General features: G+C 39.6%; 1 protein-coding gene across 2 annotated transcripts in view; it reads left to right on the top strand.

Annotated features, from left to right (window-relative positions):
* Positions 1–23,659, top strand: part of ADAMTS18 (ADAM metallopeptidase with thrombospondin type 1 motif 18) — a 125,151-nt gene that overhangs the window by 52,917 nt on the left and 48,575 nt on the right. The window contains exons 4-10 of one of the 2 annotated variants that reach the window (XM_070613921.1): positions 4,966–5,248; positions 7,412–7,605; positions 7,881–7,964; positions 9,534–9,693; positions 11,036–11,141; positions 14,666–14,803; positions 17,132–17,285. In XM_070613921.1, coding sequence (XP_070470022.1) covers positions 4,966–5,248; positions 7,412–7,605; positions 7,881–7,964; positions 9,534–9,693; positions 11,036–11,141; positions 14,666–14,803; positions 17,132–17,285 — 1,119 coding nt within the window. Of the gene's footprint in view, positions 1–4,965; positions 5,253–7,411; positions 7,606–7,880; positions 7,965–9,533; positions 9,694–11,035; positions 11,142–14,665; positions 14,804–17,131; positions 17,286–23,659 lie in introns of both variants that reach the window. The other variant, XM_070613919.1, reaches the window with a different exon arrangement.

Here is a 23,659-nt window from a genome sequence, read left to right as displayed (position 1 = left end):
TCTTCTTAAAACAAATTGTGTATTCATACCACCACTTAATTTGTCAACTATATCAGAATGTGAGGTCTTTTTCAGTTAAATCCAAAGCCTTTAATGGAGTTGAAATATGACCTATAGGGAGAATGTTTTAAAGGGAAATTTCTCAAAGTGTAGTTTATACCTGTTCTGAGTCCTTTGAGAATTATTTCAGCCATTGAAATCTAAAATAGGAAACAACTGCTAACAAATAAAACTTATATTACCTCCTTTTAAAAAGTGTTAAATGGTGAAATATGATCTGAATAGAATATTCACTCTTGGTCAGTAGCCATTTAATTTTTAAACTTACCAGCTAAATTAGGTGACTGAGTTTCTAGGTCTTTCAAATCGGAAAAGATTGAATGTTTAATGTGGGGACAATATTGCGAGCAGACCCTTCAGCCCAGAAGAGGACACAGCCAGTTCTTTACCTCTGTCTCCCTTGGTGGTCTTAGGGAAAGGAATCCCCTTGGGTGGGGAGTCAGGCCAGCTCTCAGCTTATGGTACCCACACCCCTGTGGACTTGGGGCCTTTCTTGTCCTCTAGCCTACTGGAAGCTTAAGGGTGTCCACACTCAATCTTCTTCTTAGCAGGCTATTGGGTCTCCGATCCCCACTCCCCTCCCCTCCCTCTCCAGCTTCTACCCTCTTTAGTTCTGAGGTGTCCATCTCTTAGTCCACCTAGGCTTCCCCTGCATGATCCAGAAAAGGGTTCTGGTTTCAGTGGAAACACCCATCCTCAGAAAAGCGTTCCATGACCTTCCACTCTAAAATTAGTTTCCCCACTTTTCTCATCTTTTCTGTTATTTTCTCTCACAGAACCCTGTTCTTTTTCTTCATACTTTACACAAAGAAATGTTTCATTTCCCTTTGTGATCTTTACTTGTTTAATCCCTGTTTCCCTCATTTAGCTGGAAGCTACATGAGACCATGGATCTGTCCTGATCACCACTACTTAGCCAGAACTTCGCATGTGTTCTGTAACAAAATGCTTCACGCATTCTGCAAATAAACAGATGGTTCCTTTTGGATGTACCAGGTTTATATTTTTAAATTATAAAATGTATTTATTTGGTGATACTGCAATGTTTTCCATCAAACTAAACCCAAAAAAGAATATTTTTCTTCCATAATATCCAGCACTGTAAAATCTTTGTGATAAAGAATTGTTCTCAATTTCTGTCTTTGTCACCCTGAACTGAAAATAGAGGGCTATGTGGGCCCAGTGTGTTTGTCTCAATATGGGATGACAATTTTATTATATTTTATGGCTTTCTCAAAACAGAAGTTTTCCCTCTGCGTTTGCGTTGCCTACAGTTCTCATGAAACAGGGAGAAAATAAAGCTTCTGAAATGGTTAGTCCAGTTAAGGCACGTAAGTGATTTAAGTCTTTGCTGTTAGTTTAACCAAGTTAGGAAGTTAGAAAGCCTGGAGGGCTTTCATGGAGAACTCGCTGTTTTTTTTCTCGTAGCTGTTCGCTCTGTCTGGTGCAGACTGTCAGTGGTGCCTTTTGTCTTCCTACAGCTTGGAAGCGGCGAGGGCACTGGGAGGCCGGGGTTAGACGAGAGAGTGAGAGACCTGGTTCTACCTGTGCTTCCAGCCGGGATTCCCTCACAGGGAGGACGTGAGGTTTAGATATGGTATTGCGTGGAGTGCTTGCGGCTTCACACCTGTAATGCAGAAAGGCTTCATGGGTTTTATGAATCTGAACATGTCGCTTCCCAGCTGTGGATTCCCTCCGCTGTTAAGGGAGGGGGAGCCTTGTATGCCCTCCGTATCCCCTCCGCTCTGTGATTCTATAATTCACTTATTCGCAAATGTTTATAGACTAATAAGCAAATACTCACTAGCTGATGATGTGTGGCACGCCCCTGGGTTGCTGATGCTGCTCCTGCAGTCACAGAGTGTACGCTGACACTGTGTGTCAGAGGTGGTGGGGAGAAGGTTGAGTTTGTCTGTTTCCATCATTGAACATAGACACACAGCAAATAAACTGTGACCTGAGATAATCTGGAAGTGGGGGAGGGTAATTTTAAACAGGGTCTTGAGGACAGCTTCTCTGAGGAGGTGACGTTTAAGCTGAGACATAAGCAGTGAGCAACAGAAAGCCAAGCAAGTCTGTGGGAGAAGATGGCAGTGAAAGAAAAAGTGACTGCAGACTCAGCTAAGAGTGTGGTAGGGGGAAGGATTATTTTCCCTCTACCCTTCTAGGTTCTTGGCTGAGACACCCCTGTGTAAAAGACAGATAAACAAGAGAAAAACAAGCAGAAGTTTAATATCCTGTATACATGAGAGATACCCAGGAAAACTGAGTAACTCCCCCATATGGCCCAAGCCACCACCTTAAGTACTATATCTAGTTAAAGACAAAAGAAGATGTTGCGGGTGGGGCAGTTATGAGAGGTGACAGGTAAAGCACAGCAAATAGGGGTAAGGCTGTTCTGCAGATTTAAGCGGTTTCCTCCTCCATTGGGAGGAGTTTCCAGAGATTTAGAGTCATCCTTCTCCTGCCACAGAGAGGGAGGCACCCTTACAGAGGGAGATTCATCTTATAAATGTAAATGTCTCTTACAAAAGGCTAACTTCTGGGTTTTCAGAGCTGCTTCTGTGTGTGCTGTTTCTTAAAAATAACTAGCTCAAGATAATCCTTAGGCCAAACAGGCATATTTTGGGATGGCAAATTCTGCTCCCCTTCGAGTGAAAGAACGTAGTCGATTCAAGAAGTGAAAGAAGAGTCCTGTGTAGAATGATGGGAAGGAGAGGGGACAGATAAAGCTGCCAGCCTTCACAAGGAGCAGATTATGCAGAGATTTATGGGCCAGGAAAAGAGATTCAGATTAGAGTAATACCAGAGGGCGTGGAATGAGTTGATTCATGTTGGACAGGGACTCTGGCTGCTGTGAGGAGACCCTAGTGGAGAGGACTGGGTGGGGGAGAGTTGGGAGACTAGACACAGTACCCCAATGAGAGGTGATGAGAGCCTCTCGCAGGGACCCTGGGCTGGGTGGGGAAGGGTGGGCTGCTCTGAGATGCGGCTGGAAGATGTGGTAGACAGGATTTCTGGGATTGTGAGATTTTGCTTATTTAACTATTTATCTTGCTGATCTATTCTCTTCTCCCATAGTCTCCTTGAGGACGTGGATGTAAACGGTTGTATTTGTTTAGTGTGTACCTCTTTTCTTTATGCCCCTGCCTAGAACAGGGCTATGAATTAGGCGCTCGGTGTGTTTGCTGAATGAGGGAAAGCATCTATCTTTGTGTTTGGTTTCTAGACATCCTGTCAGGGCTGCACCCAATAAGACAGTCTTTCAGAAGGCAGCAGACTTCTGAAGTGGAAGGAAACTCAGGACCAAACCACACATTCTGGGACTCCTTTTAGGAATGAGAAGCTGAATCCTAACATAGGGCCAACGTAAGGCCTGGGACAGCCCCTCTGATGCCACCCATCCCCCACAGGCTGGGTTAGGTGCCAAGCCTCTATGTTCCCATGGAAACCTGCCCTCACCCTGCCACCCCCTTGTGTTCTGTACCATACTTGAATATTTGTGTCTGGCTCCCGTAAACTGCATGCTCTATTTGTGAAGCTCCTGCATAGTTGTATGCACAGCTCTTACCCGGGTGCCTGGCACCTAGCTGGTGCTCAGTGAACATGTGTTGATTCAGTCGCTCATCAGTCAGTTAGTCATCTCAACTGCTGCAGTTGAGAGTGTATAAAGGGCTTCTATGATGGTTATTTTTCTCCCCTTGTAAGGTGGCGAGGGCAGGAAGAATTCTCCCCATTTTGCACATGAATGCGGCAAGGGCTAGAACACTGGTTCACAAACTCATTTGTACATTAGAATACTCATCTGGGCAGTTAAAAATATTCTGATACATCCATCACAAGGACAGAGATTCTGTTTTGGGCGGTGTGGGATTCTGCCTGGGAGTGAGTGACTCTGTGCATGGGCGTGCATGTGTGTGTATTTAAGATCCCCAGGTGTTTCTAATATTCGGCAAAGTTTAAGAATTGTCTGTATTGGTGTTTCTCAAATTTTAAGAGGCATCCAGATCACCTGGGGATCTAAATAAAATTCAGATTCTGATTCAGCAGGTCTGGGGTAAGACCTGAGAATCTGCATTTCTAACAAGCTCCTGGGTGAGGCTGAAGCTGCTGGTCCACAGGCCACACTTTCATAGCAGGGCCTGGATAACAGGGAAATTCTAGACCAAGTGCAGGGAAGAGGGGGTACAGGATGCTGAGAGAAAGGCAGGGGTGTATTGTAGCTGAAATATCAGGTACAAAGATACACGTATTGTGCCATGAACTTGGAAAGCAAAGCTGAGATGGGGTGGGCTTCTGAATCCCTTCTTTCTTCTCCACTTAGCAGATAGGTCTCTTCGTAATGATGCTGCTCATCAGATTCCCCAGACCCCTACTTAGAGATACCCAGTGACCGCTCACTCCTTTCTCTGCCCTCTTGCTAGTCTTTTTACTTAGCACTCATGAAATCAAGATGGAATGTCTTTGTTTTTACTGTTTACACTCTGAGTTCTTTGAGGATGGGACTGTTTTTAAATTCGTTACTTCTTTCAGTGTTTATCACAGTGTCTGCCTTGTCATAGATGCAGAGACTTATCTGCAGATGTCCCATGGCTCAGCCCTTCAGTCACAAACAAGATTGGCAGCCTAAAATAGTAGCTAAGAGCCCTGCGTCTGAGGGTAGAGAACTCTGGGTGCCACTACTAGCTTTCCCACTTCCTATCTTAGCCTCAGTTTTCTCATCTGTAAAATGGGGGTAATAATAGTTGCAACGGCTAATGGTGCAGATAAAATGAAATGATACATGCCAAGCATTTGGCACAGTTGCCTGCACACAGGAAGTAGCCAAGAAACAACTGCTAAAAATCGTCCCACCAAAAGCGACCCACGGAATCGTTAATATCTCCTTTGTATTCGGCTTTTTAGTCAGGTCTAATAAGGACACGAAAAAATGAATTCCTCATCTCGCCGTTACCTCAGCTCCTGGCCCAGGAACACAACTACAGCTCACCTGCTGGCCACCATCCTCACGTACTGTATAAAAGGACAGCCGAGGAGAAGGTCCAGCGTTGCCTGGGCAACCCGGGCTCCAGCCAGAATTTTCTTGGTCACCCCCCAAGTCACTCTCCCCACACACCTCAGAGTCAAGAAAGAGAGCATCGCCATCGAAGGTTGCAAAAGCATCATTTTTGTGGACGACGCAAGAAATGTATGTAAGGAAACTTTTTCTTGTTCTATTCTTCTGGGGGCCCTTGACAGGTTTTCTCAAATGCTGTTGGGTTGCTGATTTTGCGGGTTGAAATGGGGCTACACTAAGCACCCTCTGAAGTTAGGAATCATCCTTGTCAGGGAAAAACTGGATGGTTAGTTCTAGGTAAAACTGGAAAGATTCTGATAAGCGTTTTTCTTTTTTCTTTTTTGCTCTTCTAGACTCTCCTAGGTTTTAGTCAAAGGTTCCAATGTATCATTTTGGTTTCTGTGCTCATGAGAAAAGTACTCAGTCTTCCAAATGATGAAAGAAATCAGAGGTGACTCCCAGCTGTGGTTGGGGTTCCTTTTAGGACTTTAAGAAGAAACTTCCCAGAAAACAACATTAGCACTTGAGTGGAGGTGGCAGTGAAACACAGGGACCCTTGGGCATGGTTTATGACCCAGGCACAACCTTCTGCATTTTCTAGACCAGCAATGTCCTTTAGAAATATAATGCCAGCCCCAAATGTAATTTTAAATTTTCTGGTAGTGACATTAAAAAAATTTAAAGATAGGTAATTCATAATATATTTTATTTAACCCAATATATACAAAATATTTTCTCAACATGTAATCAATATAATAAGTTATTAATGAGGTATTTTACATTCTTTTTTTCATATTAAGGTTGGAAATCTAGTATTTATTTTACACTTACAGTACAATTTTGGATCAAGTGACAAATTCTCACCAGAAATATTTAATCTGTCTCCAGGTTTTTATAAAATTTAACGTTGAAAAACTAGAGTTACATACTCAAGTTGCTCCAAACATCAAGTTTTTCAATAACAGAATCAAGTATTACTTTTTTAATTAAATAAAATAGAAATTTCAGTTCCTCCAGTGGCACCTACCACATTTCAAAGGCTCAGTAGTCTTGAGTGGCAAGTGAGTACCGAGTTGGACAGAGCAGTCAGATGACAGTTTCATCCATGGAGAAGAGGAACTGGTGTCTCTGAGATGTTGATCAGGAGCAATAATGAAAGACAGCTTCTACCATTTTAATTGGTTTTGGGGTTTGGGTGTTATTGAAATATCCTCATTAAGGAACATCTATTTGGCATGGATCTATAATAACAGTGGCATTAAGAACAGTAGTGTTATTCAAAGAGGCCATGGTACGTATTGGATATGAGATATCAAAACTAATCTCTGGAGCAACCTTATGATTGGGTATTAGGCTCTTTTCATTGATGGGGACCTGAGACTCAAGGTCACTCATCAATGTGGACAACCTAAGGTTTTGAATCTAACTCTGGATGGTTTGATCTTTTAATTTCACTCTGTGGAAAGCTGACTTTACTATTATGACTATTCCAGTTGTTAAAGTATTTCTGCATTAGTAATACACAGTTACTGTCCTGAGCTCTCCAAATGCCATCTTCCACCCCAGCAACCCTTGGGTTGTCACTATCCATTAACTAAAGGGGTCATGCCTGACCCAACAGGCACTCCCAGGTCTCTGCTCAAAGTTATGGCCAGTATCCATTCTGTTAAGGTGGTGCCCCCATCTTACCTGTTAAAAAGTATCATATAGTTTTAAATGTCACCCCTGACAGTGCTGTTTCCCCAGTAACTAAGTCAATATCAGGTCAGCCAGTCCTTATTGACCACTCATTCTGCACCACATTAAAGTTTGTGTTGATGAGACAAGAGTATAAGACACGGACAGTGTTCTACAGGATATATATTTCTAAATTTTATTTAGAAAATAATATATAAAGTGTTATCATGAATTCAGATGTAAAGGATAGTGTCTATTTCTGCAGTTTTTTAGCAATAAAATAAAATGAGCATTTTCTGTTTTTAAAAAGACAATTCAAGAAATATTGATTTTTCTTGACCCACTCTACTGGCTACAACTGTAGCTTGTCTTCTTTTACTCTGTAGAGCGTTTTTGAATTCCACCCATCCACCCATCCATCTATACTTCTGTTGAATGAGTCTTTCTTGAGCAGATGCAAGGTACAAAGCCCAAGGACAGGCAGCAATGGCATCACTTACCAGTGGATTAGTGAAGTGATGGTTAAATCGTCTCTCTCCTCCTTGTTCAGATTTCTGTCTATCTCACCCAGATGTTCTCTACTGATTTCCTTCCCAAATGCTCTTATGTCCATTGTAGATGCCCCCAAGCCTCCCCCAGAGGACACCTATCTCAGGTTTGATGAATACGGGGGCGCAGGGCGGCCCAGAAGATCAGCTGGAAAGTCACAAAAGGGTCTAAACGTGGAAACCCTTGTGGTGGCGGACAAGAAAATGGTGGAAAAGCACAGCAAGGCAAATGTCACCACGTACATTCTCACAGTCATGAACATGGTAAGGGGGTTGTCAGAACTCCAATCCTCCAGCTCTCCAGAACAGCTAAAGATCGTAGAATTCTCTTGCATGAGTTGAATAGCAGAAGTAGCTGCATGATTTTATTGAAAAAAAACCCCCGAGTTTTATTTAAGGAAATTGGTTTCATGTGGACATATATTTGGTAAAATTGAAGCCTATATACTTATAAACATGGTTGATTGGTTTTCCTTCTCCCTCCACAGTTTTGGATATTTTGGGATTTTATTTTTGTTTGATTTCAATGGTTTCAACAGGTTTCCAGCCTATTTAAAGATGGGACCATTGGGAGTGATATAAACATTGTTGTGGTGAGCCTCATTCTTCTGGAACAAGAACCTGTGAGTGGCAGACTTCATTTATTCCTTCATTCATTCAGCATTCAGGATACACTTACTGGATACCTACTATGTGACAATCCATGTACTGGTCATTAGAAATTCAAATTTGAAAATATGCTGATGCTACCCTCAAGGAAAGTACAGTCTAATAGAGTTGTGTATTCAAATAACTAAAACATCACAAAATAATTATATATGCATATATATACAATGCCACATAAAATATAATTAAGTATGCACATATACATATAAATATAAAAGATATATGTTACACTATATATAAAAATTAAATATTATGTAGGCTTCACAAGGAAGGGGCACTTGATGATAGACTTAAGGGTTAGTTGGATTTTGCAAGTTGGATATGCTGGGTAATTGCAGGTAAACGTAAAAGGATGTTTTGAAAATATGCTCAAAATAAGTCATTCTAAAATTCTTGTAGTAAACCTGTTGTCTCCCCCACACCATCTTAGGCACTGCAGAGAATAAACAAGGACTATTTAACTGCCCTTGAATTGATTACAGTGAGGTACAAGACAGGGGCATGGGGCAAATTATAAAACCAGAACATATAATATAGTGTTAAATTGCATGGCACGCTGTGCTTTGCAGCGTTTTGATGTTGAAACTGTATTTTTCTGAAGTGGGATTACGAATCAAACAGACTGTTTTTAAGTCCCCTGTGGCTTTTCCTCTTCATCTGTAACCTCAGTAACAAACGTACAAAGCAGAGAGTCAGAGACAAGACAAAAATGAATCTAATTGCCCAGGTGTGTCGAGCTACACAGGTCAACAACTTGTCAAATTATCCTTGGAATTTTAGAAAGGTGGAAAGGGTGTATATTGTTTTGGAGCCACTTTTGTCTTTAACCTACCACTTATACTTTGCCCAAGGACTTTGAAGCCAGTGGCATCCTAATTCACTGATAATTAAAGATCTTGTCTACAAACCCTCAACTTGACCCAAGTCAATAGTTTTAGGCAAACATTTTGATAAAGAATTATTTTAAGGGCAAGTCCTATCTTATCCTTTAGAGTCTTCTATTTGTTTCTTCATCCATTCATTGAGCTTTCATTGTATTGATTGATTCATTGTAACCTATGATGGGCCAAGCTCTTTGCTGGAAACTTTGACATGGGGTAAATAAGCTATGCTCACTAACTTCCTCCTGCCTTCCTGAGGAAGGCATTGAACTTTGTCACCATTAATTCATAACTGCGTATGTTTTAAAAGTTATGACAATTTTATAAAGGTGGTACCAGCATGAGATGAACAAAGATGTCCCTAACTGATGTCAAGTTGTTTGTTGTAGAAATACAATTGGTCATAAACTACATTACTGAAACTCTGTAGCTACTTTAAATACTGTAAGCATTTACCCAAAATAGTTTTTGTTTTTATGTTGTATTTTTTTACCAGTTGTCTCCAACCTTAGCTCAAGTGTTTTCCTCTACTGACCTTTCTCCCTAGAAACATGATGTTTCTGTGTTTGCCTGTACAAATGGAACGATTCAGCATTCTCATCTCTGTGACAAATTCACACTCTGATTTGTGTGGGTTTCCCATAGGGAGGATTATTGATCAATCATCATGCAGATCAGTCTCTGAATAGTTTTTGTCAGTGGCAGTCTGCCCTCATTGGAAAGAATGGCAAGAGGCATGACCACGCCATCTTACTCACGGGATTTGATATTTGTTCCTGGAAGAATGAACCGTGTGACACTCTAGGTATGGTATGAACAGAGGCTTCATGCAACTTACGTTAGCAGAAAACACAGTATGGAAGCTTTCTATTGGGTGGGTGGCCCTTATGATCCTTAATGAGGAGACTAATCTTTAGATTATGAGTATCCTCACTGTAGCTGCTGGTAAATTCTGTTCTGATTAACTGAACTCAGTGTGGAATGGGGAGCCCATTTGCTTTTTTCCTTTTGCATTTTTCTTTGTTAATTCTATTGATCACCGTTGAGGCATGGGAAAAGTTGTTTAACTAGATAAATTGTGGATTATTCCATTAGCATCATGACTGCAGAACTGGGTAGTTGAAGAGAATTTGACCCGGCTCCATGGTGCTTACCTGTGCCTCTAGGTAGCAGCGCCTCCTTTAGACAGTTACTTGACCTTTGAAGGACTCAGCTTTTCTATATTTGTACAAGATAGTGAGTAAGGATGAAATCTTTTACATCGGTACTATATTTTCTAGCATATTCCATTGCATATAGTAGGAATTGAACAATTTTTTTGATGAATTCATAATCATCTAGATCATTGCTGATGATGATGGTGGTGATGATGATGGTTCCACCCATGATATGTGCCTATACCTTAGGTTGTCCATATGATCTCACTTATATTATGGCAGCGAAATGGGTGCAATCAATTCCCAGTGTGTATTTAATACTAACTGGGTGCATAGCCTTGTTCTGCTGGTTATGAGGACCCAAAACTGGAAGGAAGACATTTAACACTATAAGGTAGTTCAAGATAGTATCAAGGACTGGCTGGAATATTTTATAACTACTCTTAGAAGGAAGCAGTTTTGGGGAACAGGAGCATTTATCACATTATAGTGAATAGGAGAAAAATGAATTTAATCTTCTCACATTTTTCAGGCCTTTCCATGTTATCTGCTTTAGAATCAGACTGGGATATGTGTTCTCTTAGAAAATATACCTTGAGCTTTGATTATAAGTGGACATTTTGTGTCGGTTTAACTATCATTTCAGCAATTGCTCTGACCCAAATAATAAAGATATTTGGATAAGGCATATAAATGTCCTATGACTTACTATTCTGTATGTAAAATAGGAATTGCAATACTCACATTTCACAGGGTTGTTAGGAGGTCAATTGATGACAATACCTTTAAAAAGCAAGAAAATGTTAAATGCTGCATTTATCTATTTGGACAGGACAGAGAACAATATACCGTTAGTGTTTTCCTGCAAAAAAATTAAATACTTTAATCTGTTAAACTAAAGCTGTGCAGAACATTTTGAGTACCTAAGAAATGATCAGGTATCTGTATGTATTTTCTTTGGACTAATTCTTAAAATTGCTCCTTCAATAGGGTTTGCCCCCATCAGTGGGATGTGCAGTAAGTACCGAAGTTGTACCATCAATGAGGACACAGGACTTGGCCTGGCCTTCACCATCGCTCATGAGTCAGGGCACAAGTAAGTGACCCCTTCATTCACCACTTTGTGTGAAGACTGGTTGGGCAATTCACTGGCATTCCTCTAGTGATTATTATTGATCTAGGTAGAATAAATAGGATAAATCTTGTGTAGCACTTAGAGTAGTACCTGACGTTAAGAAAGGCCCAGTAAAGGCTAACCATTGTTGATGTTGCTCTTTTTAAAAACGACATTTAATAGCTACACAGTATTACATGGTGTGTAGAAATGGACACCTAGACGTATACTAGGCATACTAAGTTCTATCTAAGGGGCCCTCTGGTCTTCTAGGCATTTCTTTATTTTAGTCCATGTTTTGATACAGTTAAGGTACTTTTAGTTCCTTAGATAAAAGGAAATAATCAGAGAGACATGCAAATTCCCAGAATGTAATGGCATGCTAATTGTTTAAAAAAATTTGATGCATATACTGGATATTCTTTGTACTGGTGTCTTTGCATGTACTTAATAGTCTTTTAATTGGTGTTAGTAGGTCTTTTGTGAGGATAGAGTTAGGAATGAGGAGTGAGAAACCTAAGAGTAATGAGATGAATTTATTTTATGAGGCATATAATCTGGCGTGGAGACAATTTTACAGAGAATTTTCAAACATTTGAGCAATAGCATGGGCATTGGAATAGCATACTGCTTTACAAAATGACTCTTTCAAAAGACAGTGCTCTTTGGATGTATGAGTTTAGGAATGTTTGTGTGCATTTTCAACATTTTTATTGAATGCTCATTTTCAGAGCATCCAATTAATTTCTGAATTAAATGTAAAAGCAAACATCATCCATTCCAGAACTATAATTTGTACATTGGCATTTTGGTGTTAGTATCTCTTATGAGTAGATTTGTTCAGGAAATTTGAATCTTGACCGTTGCTGTTATCAACAGTTTCCCAGCATTTTATGTATTTACACAACCGCCTTCTTAGCAAGATATGAATAAACCAATTTTATTGTGAATGGAGTTGCAAAAATGCCTGTTAGGCACAGGCCATTTTGTCCAGAGCAGGAAATAAAGTATCTGTGAATGTCAAATATATATTTTTTAATTTGTTTCACCAGCATAAAGTCCAAATTAACAATTGTCAGTTTTCAAATTACTGGCCATTAAAAACTTAATTACCCTTGCTTGTGAGTTGAAGTTACCAAAATCAAAATACAGCATTTTATTACTTATTTATTTATTTATTTAAGGAAGATTAGCCCTGAGCTAACTACTGCCAATCCTCCTCTTTTTGTCAAGGAAGACTGGCCCTGAGCTAACATCCTGTGCCCATCTTCCTCTACTTTATATGTGAGATGCCTACCACAGCATGGCTTGCCAAGTGGTGCCATGTCCACCCCCGGGATCCAAACCAGGGAACCCCGGGCCGCCAAAGCGGAACGTGCGCACTTAACCTCTGTGCCACCGGCCAGTCCTCAAAATACAGCATTTTAGATAGGGAAAAACAAAGACATTCTCCAGGTAGCATGGGAGAGAAGAGTCACATGTAAGGGGGAAGAATAGAGATAAAATAGAATTCATACTCCGTTCTAGATAACATGGCCTTATAGAGTTAAATTTTGAAAAAGACAGTTCATGAGATTTTAATGTGACATTTGACATGTGCTAAAGAAAATGCATACGATCATCTAAAATGCTGTTAAATTAGAAAATTCAGACATAAGTTCAAAATTCAATTGAAACTAGGTTTTCTTATGTCTGTAAAGCTCCAGTGAAGTGCTACTTTGACTCCCTTTTCCTCTTTCAGTAATGGCTTCAATCTCTCCCCATTCCATCCCCGTTTTGGGGACTTGCACTCTTTCTTCTGGTACTTTTTATATAAGTTTCCCTGCGTTTTTGACTTTTACAAATATATTTAGAAAGGGTGTCTTCAAAACAAACCCCCTTCATTTCCTGGTTAGTTTGCCTGGTTAAGCAAAGCTGAGGACAGGAAAAACAGTTTCCCTGAGTATATGTTGAGGTTAGTAAATCCCTGTTTGTGAATGTGTCACCTCTGAATACCTGGGGCATTCACTGATAGGATCACAGGATACAGCCATCCCTCCATTGCTTGCCTGAAAAATTGGGAGGAATGTTGGAAAAATGGCTAGTTTATAGACATGGGTCATAGCAAAATCATATCTATGGTTATAACATAATTATTTATTTGGTATAGGCTACCTTCAAAGGATAGTTGTATTAATAAGACTATATCAGAATAACACATTTATTTCCACAGGAATCATATCTGCCTCATAAAAATATATTCTTAGACAAATTTTACTCCTTTAAATAATTAGGTTAAGAACAACCTAAATTAATGATAAAATTGATATCCCTCTGTCCTCTGCCTCCCTAGAAAAAACACAAAAAGCTTTTTTAAAAAGACGTATATTTATTTTCTTCTTCTTTTTTTTTTCTGAGGAAGGTTTGCCCTGAGCTAACTGTTACCAGTCTTCCTCTTTTGCTTGAGGGAGATTCACCCTGAGCTAACATCTGTGCCAATCTTCCTCTATTTTGTATGTGGGTTGCTGCCACAGCATGGCTGCTGATGAGTGGTGTAGGTCCATGCCTGGGAACCGACTCCAGGCCACTGAAGCAGAGTGCACTAAATTTAATCAGTAGGCCATGGGGCCAGCCCCCACAAAAAGCGTTTCTGTGTACTGAATTTCTTAAAGATGACCAGAGAAGCTTGTTGCCACATCTACCCCTTTAATATGGCCTGAAGTAAGCTCTCCCTTTATGGTGTATGTATCATATGTGAGTATATACATAATGTTACATTTATTTTACCTCTCAGGGGACTTGAAAATCATTTAGGTGTAATGAACATGATTTCTAGGGAGTAAACTACCTAAAATTATTTTTACTCTCCGCTTGCTAGAACCTTCTGTGGTGAAATGGGACAAATCCATGTCTTCTCAGAAAAATGCATTCAAAAGAAGTCCTGCATGTGCCTTCAATAGATGGGTTCAACCATGAATTCTTAAAGATGTTTATGATTATAGGGGAGTTTAATTATGATCGGAGTTTGTGATTTCAGCTAATAAACTGATCATTAGAGAGAAGGTTACGTATCACACTGGCTGTATGCATGAATAGTCCCTAAACAACTTATAATCAGCTTCTCTCTGTTCCTACCTCCTACTTGCTCTGAACTTCCTTGCCACAGTTCCACAATTGGTGGCAAGAAAAGAATTTTGCCATTTGAAAAAAGAGAATTTGACTATCCCATCACTTCAGCTTAGAAATCTTGACCAAAATTTTCTCACCCTTGAACTATGTAGCAGGTGTACCATTTTTTGATTTTGTGGCCAAGACATAATATTACAAAGGCTTTAGCATTCTTTAGAATATCTACATGAATTTTGACAACACTAAATAGTAATTCATTTTTGTCTTTCTCTTTTCTTGCAATTTCGATAACTCTGTCCCCCGGTTAGATTCATTGATTCTTAATGCATCTTTTTCCTCCTCTGGTTATAATTTAGAAAATGGGTTCAAAGAAGGCTTTACTGTTTTTTTTATTTCAGTTTTGGCATGATTCACGATGGAGAAGGCAACCCTTGCAGGAAGGCTGAAGGCAATATCATGTCTCCCACACTGACAGGAAACAATGGGGTGTTTTCGTGGTCTTCATGTAGCCGGCAATATCTCAAGAAATTCCTTAGGTAACAGAGGGCAAAGCAAAGGGTATTCCCAGGTTTGGAGTGGTGACAGTGAATGATGTTCAACAGCTGCGAAAACCAATTCTCAGTGGATTGATGATGATGATGATATTGTCATTACTATTGTTATTGAAAAAAATACATTGAAGGTTTAATACTGTGCCAAATGCTCTCCACATATTGGTCCACACAGCAATCCTATTCTTGTGCTCATTCTAGAGTTGAGGAAATAGAGTCTTAGGGAGGTTGATGGTGTTGTTTAAGGTCCTACAGCTGGTAAGTTGTAGACATAAGACTCGCACTTGGGTCTGTTATGACTCCAGGATCTGTGCTTGTAACTCTCTCTCCTCTATGACCTCCACAAGTTGCTAGACATGTTGTCTTTTTACTGTGACTAATTGTTTTAATCTACTCAATCAATTTGGTCTTAAGAATATTAAAAATGCTAAAATGCTGTGCATGTTTTATAAAAAAATCATTGTCTTGATTGGCTATTTGGTTTGAAATGGCCACGAGCTAGCTCTTTGTCCAAAGACATCCGAAGGGGATGATAGATGTGTAAAATCCGTTTGATAACTCAGAACTCCTAGACTGCATCAGTAAAATATGAGTCAGGAAGGTAAGACTGTTTGATTCATCTTAAATGATAAACCCAAAGTTGAAACTCTTTGAAGTGTCCTTTGATTTTATTTAGCTATAATATATATTTGACCATTTGACCATTGTAACAGTGCTAAAGTTGTTATATACACTTCTGTATTGCTTAACAATGGGGATACATTCTGAGAAATGCATCATCAGGTGATTTCGTTATTATGCAAACACAATAGAGTGTACTTACACAAACCTAGATGGTATAGCCCACTACACACCTAGGCTCTATGGCACTAATCTTACGGGACCACCATCTTACATGTGATCCATCATAACCAAAATGTTGTTATATGGCTAATGACTGTATATATATTTTATTAATCTATCTTGACTCACAAGAACACTCAGGCTCTGATCTCATCTTCCTTTGACTAAATGTTAGGGAAACTAACAAAATTTCTTTGGGAATTGATATTATTGATACTTTTTTCTTAACCTGTACTACTGCATTTTATTTGCAAATGTTTACAAAATTAGCAATACACACAGGGAAAACTGCTTAAATATGATGTCTAACCAAAAGATCTCGTACAGGATAGTAAAAAATTGACAAATCTTTTGCTAATGATAAGCTTTGTCACACAGAAGATTTTCGTAGGAGTTTCAAATTTGCAATTTGGGGCCTGAAATGATCTTTTCTAGCTCATGTGAGAATAGAATTAATAAACATTATAAATCAAGGTCACCAATGTAGATTGAATTTCTATCATTAATATTATATAGGTAAGTGCTTTGGGATGGTAATAATAACAACAACAGCTAACTTTGAATGCTTACTATGCTGTGTTAAGTGTGTTACATTTTCTTGTCGATCTGTTAACACTCCTGTGGAAGTCATTGTTGGTAATGAGATGTATAAGAGTTGGTCTTGGTGGCACGGTTGACTAGGACCACCATCTGTCTGGTGGTGGTCCTTAAGTTCGTAACTACTAGTGGTGATCCATTTAACTACCATGATATTTTACCTCTCCTTGATATCATAGTTTAATTATTTAAGTAAATGGAGATAATTTAAGTAAATGGTGCTTTCTAAGATTATCCATCATTAAGACTGATTTTTTTTTCCTCAACTCATCCCAGTTGAACATACCTCAGAGAAATTGTTCTGCTTTATGCCCCAATATACCCTTCCTCCTGATTTCTTTCAAAAACTTTTATTCTTTTTTTTGCTTGTAAGGATTATCTGAGGTAAAGTATGTCTTTGACCACTGCTCCATTATCTGTAAAAATACAGCATGATTTTCACCTCCATGAAGACAGGTGCTGTCTCTTTCTAGTTTATTTTTAACCTTTAGTGCTTAGCCTAATGCTGATCACACCCAATATTGAGTAAACACTCAATAAAAATTTGTTGAATATTATTGAACAAGACTGTTGGAGAGAGTTTTCAAGTATGTCTGTAGATTGACATTACTCATCTCCTCATTGGCCAAGCCAATTCACTTGGATGGCGATGACTTCCAGAACCATATAAAAACCTTCCTGGCTGTGTCAATTCCATTTTCTTAGCATAGAACTCACTTTTTGGAGTAAATATACATTTTAACTTTGAGCATATACCCGTTTCTTTAGCCGTGTTATGTTTTTCTCTGCATGAATGCATTCAGAGGTGTATGGTTTGAAGTGGAAAGATCATAGATAAACAGAGTCATTAATAATGATGTGTTGTCACTGCAGTACACCTCAGGCTGGGTGTCTGGTGGATGAGCCCAAGCAAACAGGGCAGTATAAATATCCGGACAAACTACCAGGACAGATTTATGATGCTGACACACAGTGCAAGTGGCAATTTGGAGCAAAAGCCAAGTTATGCAGCCTCGGTTTTGCGAAGGTATGTTTGCTTGTGATTACAAACTTACATTAAGATCCTGCAATGCATCTGTGTACCTAACAGAAGTGTAAACATTTGGTTTGCTAAGGCCAAGGGTTAGAGTCTGGGTTATCTCTAAAATGTCAGTTGTTTGGCATGATAATTAAGTGGCAATTTTACTGTCAATGAATTATCCAGGCTTATCCCCCGTAGACCATGTCTGGTTTAAATACCATCTGACTGCATCCTTGGAAGAAAATTCTTCCCCTGTAGATGAAGATTTTATCACAAGTAATAAATCTGGGTACAATGGCTTTTACCTACTTCTCATCACTCTTTTTGTTATTGTTGTGTTCATATTCCTTTTTAGTGTGATACATTGAAAATCATCACCACCTCGAAAGACATGAAAACTATTGTTGGCAGGCAACTCTTTTTTTTAATATGTAAAAGTTCAAGGTGTATCTTCAGTAATCTTAATGAGATGTTTGGTGAAGTCTTTCATTCAATATTGTGAGAAAGATTGATGGGAAAAAGGCAAAAGTCAGGATGTAGAGATGGGAGAAACATTGTTCCAGTTGGTCAAGAACTACATCACTGACAGTCTCAACATCGCTAAAAAGTAGAACCATTTTTAAGTTGGTCTATTCCTTGTATCCAAAGAGAAACATGGAAATCCTTGGTGTCTGGACACAGGGAAATTATGGAATTTTATAGCTCCTTTTCCCTCCTCTATTCCCCCTCGTTCTCTTTCTTCTTCTTTTCTTCTCCCTCTTCCTCTTCCTCCACCACCACCGTTATTCCCATTACCGCCATCATCATCAACAGCCCCACCTCCACCATTACCAGCACCATACCTCTAACCCCACCACAATCACCACTTCTATCACCCTCCGCCACCATCACCTTCAGCAGTTGCTAAGTGAGCCTCTGCTCCACATAAGTCTTCTTAGAGACTTATTTTACTTTTCTCAATCCTCACAAAAACCTTTTGAAGGGAGAATTCACCACCTCTTACCTGGAGCTGAGAGAATGTATTCAATTTGCCCAAAGCCACAAAAGTTTTAACTGGTGGGACCTAAGCAAAACACATTACCCACACTGATGTTAAGCTTCCTTCTCTCCATTAGTTAATACCAGTGTTTCGTAAGCTTCAGTCATTAACATTAACATTCAGTCATGAGCAATTACCTTTGCCAGTAGTGCTGTATCTCTGTCTTATTATTCAGTTGTTGCTTTCTATAAATCAACTCACTTAAAAATATATAAGCCCAGCCCTAAGAAATAATAACCATTAAATCACAGGTTTGATATGGGATTACATATTTTTCTAATGCAATTTAAATGTATAACTATTAGAAAAGTTTACACACAGACCATCCATGATTTTTTTGGTGTATCCTCCAGGCTACGTGGACCTTACTTTGGCAAATGCTGGTGTATTATATGTATAAATTAGTAAATTTACAACTGTTTCTAATTGCCTATTAAGTTGATACATTTGGCAGAAGTAAGCAGCCATTCACTTTATTGAAAAAGTTTGTCTGCTAACTTTGTCTCCTGTTCACTTTGTTCTTTAGGATTCACTGGCTTACTCACTCATTAATCAAATATTTACTAAGCGCTTACTATGCAGCAAATGCATAATTGATAATGTTTAATTTTTCTTTAGAAATATAAAGGAAGTTTCTAAAATTACTGTCATTCCTACAGGATCATACATTCAACAAACATTTGCAGGGTGCCTGTTCTGTGTCAGGCAGTGTGCAGGGCTTAAACAACCATTCTTAAATTATAGATCTTTTTCTGGAACCACACCAAATTTTTGAAAGATGGCATCTCAGTGTGATGGTCTTTCCTGGGAAGGGAAGGAGAGGGAAATGGAAATTCCAGACTAGAAGATTGAATAAAATGAGGAAAGGGACAGAGATGGGAATGCCTGGAGGGGTAGAGAGAATTGCTTAAGAGAGATTGTTCAAGATGATGATGAGGTAAGATAGAGAAGGTAGAGTTGGTTGGTGGATCCTGAATGTGGAATATTATTTTTTCCCTCCTAGATCTGCTTATACCTTAAACCATAGCTACACTTCTGAGGATCATAAATAGTTCCCTGCCAGACTCCCCCGACCCCCCGCCGAAGTAGGAGGGTTTTCTGCAACAACAAAATCTCCTATTCGTCCCGTTGGTCTGAACCATTTAGACCAACTCCACCAACATAGGAAAAGGAGGAAGTTTGTTTTCAGGGTCTGTTTTGTCCTATCATTACTTTCCCTTTCTAACCTTTTCTCCTCAGTCTGCCTGGTTTTCTCTTTGCCTCTTAGAAAGGCAGTTTTGCTTAGTGGTTAGAAGCACAAAAATAATAATGATGATAATTCTCAAAGTGTCCTCTTGAACCAGCAGGTGCAGTATATCAGTAGCACCTGGAACCAGTTAGAAATGCAGATGCTTGGGTCAGATCCCAGACCTAGGGAGTAGGAAGCTTTGGGGGTAGGACTTGGCAAGTGTGGTTGAACAGGGCCTCCAAGGGATTCTGATGAATGCTCCAGGTTGAGAACTACTGAATTAGACAATCTTACATTTTAAACACACACACACATACACATACACATCTCTGGCTTTTGGAGTTAGCTAGAACTGGGTTTAAAACCTTTTTCCATGACTTCCTAGAACCTTGGGCAAATGACTTAACCTCTCTCAGCTTTTGTATCTACATCTGAAGGTGAGACTAAGAATAGTTCTTCCCTGGCAATTGTGAGGATTTATCTCTTGGTACAGTTGCGCTGTTTAATAAATAATAAGGGTTTCCTTCTTGCTCTCCTCCTTATACCTTCACAGTAGTGTCACCATTACACCTGGCTGTTCCCTCACAGTGGCCTCCTTGTCCAAGGGCCTGGGGCTGGCTATTTTTCATCACTTATCCTGTCTTCCCTCCCATCCCAACCTCAAGGGTTCTGTGTCTTCAGCATGTCAAACTTCATCTCTGTTCCCTTTCAAAGTGTTCAAGAAAATGAGTTGTTCATCGGGATAACCCACATTATTTAGACAGACCTAGAGGAGGGTTACCTCCATAGCAATTGAGGAGAACATGCATTTGATTATTATGCCCTTGTTAATTGCTCTCTGACTCTGAGTGAATCAATGCTGTTTGCCAGAATGCTCCAAGCACTGTAAGAAACTCTGATCAATGCTTCCAATGCTCGTTATTTTACGAGTTAGGAACGAGCAACCTGTCCTCTGTGCCTCAGTAGCCAGCAGTTACTATCATACAGCAGAAGCTTGGTGAATGTTCATTTATAGATGCACCAAGAGGGTTTGAGGCAGAATAGGAACTATGGGGAAGGTATTTGAATTCTAATGAATATTTTCAGGCCCATCACCTCAGAGAGCATTTTCTTTGAAGGAAAAGTCATGCGAAATATAGCAGGATGGACATGTACTTCTTCTTTTAAGATTTGACGTTGTAATGAGTGAAGGAGGTGAAAAGGTACAAGCTTCCAGTTATGAAATAATAAGTCATGGTGATGTAACGTAGAGCTTCGTGCCTATAGTTAGTGATACTGTGTCGCATATTTGAAAGTTGCTGAGAGAGCAGATCTTTTAAAAGTGCTCATCACAAGAAAAAAAAGTTGTAACTATCTATGGTGACAGATGTTAACTAGACTTATTGTGATGATCATTTTGCAATATATACAAACATCAAATCAGTATGTTGTACCCTTGAAACTAATATAATATTATACGTCAATTATACCTCAGTAAAAAGTTCTTCAGAAAAAGAATTTGATATTAGGATAAAAGAACGGAGATAAAGAGAAACTTCACAGTATCTAAATCACACCTACTTTGTTAACTACTAAATTTATTACATCATGTTCCAACTTCCATTATCTTTCCCCATGGACTTATGTTCCGAGTATATTGATGTCCTTGAATGTTTTTCAAACATTTTCTGCTTTCATATCTACAAGCCTTTGTATATATGCCTCCCATCCGAGAATGTTGCATGCCCATCCATGTGACAAATATCTACTCATTTCTTAGTGTTGTTGAAGACTCAGCTCTAAGTATTACCTCCTTTTTTCCCCAAGAAGATTTAAACATTACTTTCTCTTCGCTCCCTCTCCACCCGATATGACACCATCATAAACTTGTGATACTATATTATAACTGTCTATCTATGTCTCTTGCCTCAGCAGATGGGGAATATCTGCAATGCCTGGCCTGTACCTGACATATTAGCAGATACTCAGTAATTATTTATTGGATTTACAAGGATAACCCAAGCTAACAGGTCTTTTTTTTTTTTTTTTTTAGCACTTCCAGTGTCCAAAAGTGGAGGATTTTGCCTCTGTCCCCTTATCCCTCCACAAAGAAGCAGGAGAGACTTATCTGGGAGAAAGAGAGGAGTCAAAGATCACTCTAAGATTTTTGGCTTGAGTGACTACAAGTATTGAGGTTATAAAGTTATAGAGTGAGCCAAAGAAGGCTGAACATGGAACAGGCTTTGGGGGACAGATGGGGAATTTTGTTTTAGGTTTGTTAAGTTTGAGGTGCTTTATGAAATTTGATTTGCAAAGACCATTACCATTTTTAGCACATCGGGTTTCCCTTGAAGGGGCATCCGTCCTTTAGAATACAGCTGAAGAACGTGGTCAACGAGTGACAGGACAGAATGATGCACAGCACTGAGACTTTTCCTTAAAAATCACATCCAGACAACAGGAGACCTTGGAGTCTCTGTGGTTCTTTCTTTTTCCCTTAAATTATGACTTAAGTCCAGGGAATTATAGATAAGGAAAAGTTAGTTGAATACGCTGGAAAAAAAAGAGGGAAGAACAAGCAAAAAAGTGCAAACTCCCATTTCTGTTTACTTTGAAAGGGAGCTTTCTCAGAGGGCCCTCATGGTCACCAAAGCACGTAGTTGGCTGTAATTACGTTTGACTTCTGTGCTTTGCCACAAAAGAAATAACATGTTCGTACAGCCTGTCTGATTTCACTCTGGAATCCCTGTGTTTTTGTGTTTGGCTTTATTTTCCTGGTCTTCTCCAGCTGCCCCTTTTCCTTAGCCCCGTGGCTTGGCATTGGCTGTGGAATCTGGGCCTCTCTTGCTTTGGTCTGCCCTAGTGTCATTTCGATGGCCACCATATAGGCTATGAGTGTGAGTTATGGCTTTCCCCTGGCTGTAAGAAGGAAAACACTTTAATTCTGAAAGCCTTTCTAACTGTGGCTGATAGTTTCAGTGGTTACCTCTCATTCCTCCATTTTGATGTAGACTTTCCTTATCCCACATAACTTGTTCCCCCCATGCAGGGTGACACAATATAGGGGCACACAGAGATAATGAACTGGAATGATTTTGTTGGAAGGCTGCCTTATGCTTTCTACTACTGTCGATGGCAGGTCCATTTCCATGGGAAACATTTACACATTGTGTCTTATCAGCTGTTTTGAGATTTGGAAATGGTACGTGTGGGGCATGTCTGGGGACCCTCCTGGTAATGATGTTTCCACGCAGTGTCCTGAATATCCTTCCATTCTTTTTGGAGGGGAAAGGATTTTATGGTTGACAAGACCAGACTCACTGAACATATCACTGGTTTCCCTATGTTTTCTTTTCTCAGTCCTGTGGAAAATGATTTTGTGAAATATTTCTAAGCATGTTCTTGCCATATTTTCTAACCGTGAAATCCACATTAACTGGAAGGCTTGAGGAATTGGGCCCCTGGGTAATTGAATTTTCAGGGTGACCACAAAAATCATTTTTGTTTCCTCCCTGGTTGTTAATATTTTCCCCAAAATGTATGTGTTCACATTTCTACCTTGTAAACAGAATGTGGCAAACAAAGTGGAATCACTTTGACATTTCATGGTTTTGACATTCCGTTAGTGATGCCATTCTGAATAGCAACTTCAACTGTTTGAGCTGCAAGGAAGCTGGTTCAGTCCCCTTACTTTATAATAGGCCACTGCTACACTCCTATTTAAAATGGGAGAAGTCGAGAGCTTTGTAACATCTGTGAATGGCAAATCGATGTCCAGAGCAGGGATCAAGGACCTGGCTCTGGAATCAGGCCAGTTAGCATCCCAACCTTGCCACTTACCAGCTGTCTGACTTTACAGCTTTGAAAGGGTCAGTAGCTTGCTCATTTTCCTCATCTAATGAGTTTATATGAGGAATTGGTTTAGTATCCACCACTAAATGGTGTTGTAAGAGTATTAGATTCTTGCCTTCTCCAGCTTCTAGAAGACTTTTGCATCCCTTGGCTCATGGTCCCTTCCTCCATCTTCAAAGCCAGAAACATCTCTCTTAGTGCTCCTCCCACTGTCATTTCTCTGGTTCTCTTCTGTCTTCCCTGTTTAAGGACCCTTGTGATTACCTTGGGACCATCTAGGAA

Source organism: Equus przewalskii, chromosome 3 (assembly GCF_037783145.1).
Source record: "Equus przewalskii isolate Varuska chromosome 3, EquPr2, whole genome shotgun sequence".
In the NCBI taxonomy this organism is placed as follows: Eukaryota; Metazoa; Chordata; class Mammalia; order Perissodactyla; family Equidae; genus Equus; species Equus przewalskii.
The sequence above is the reverse complement of the archived record's forward strand: the minus strand, read 5'-3'. Positions and strand labels throughout refer to the sequence as shown.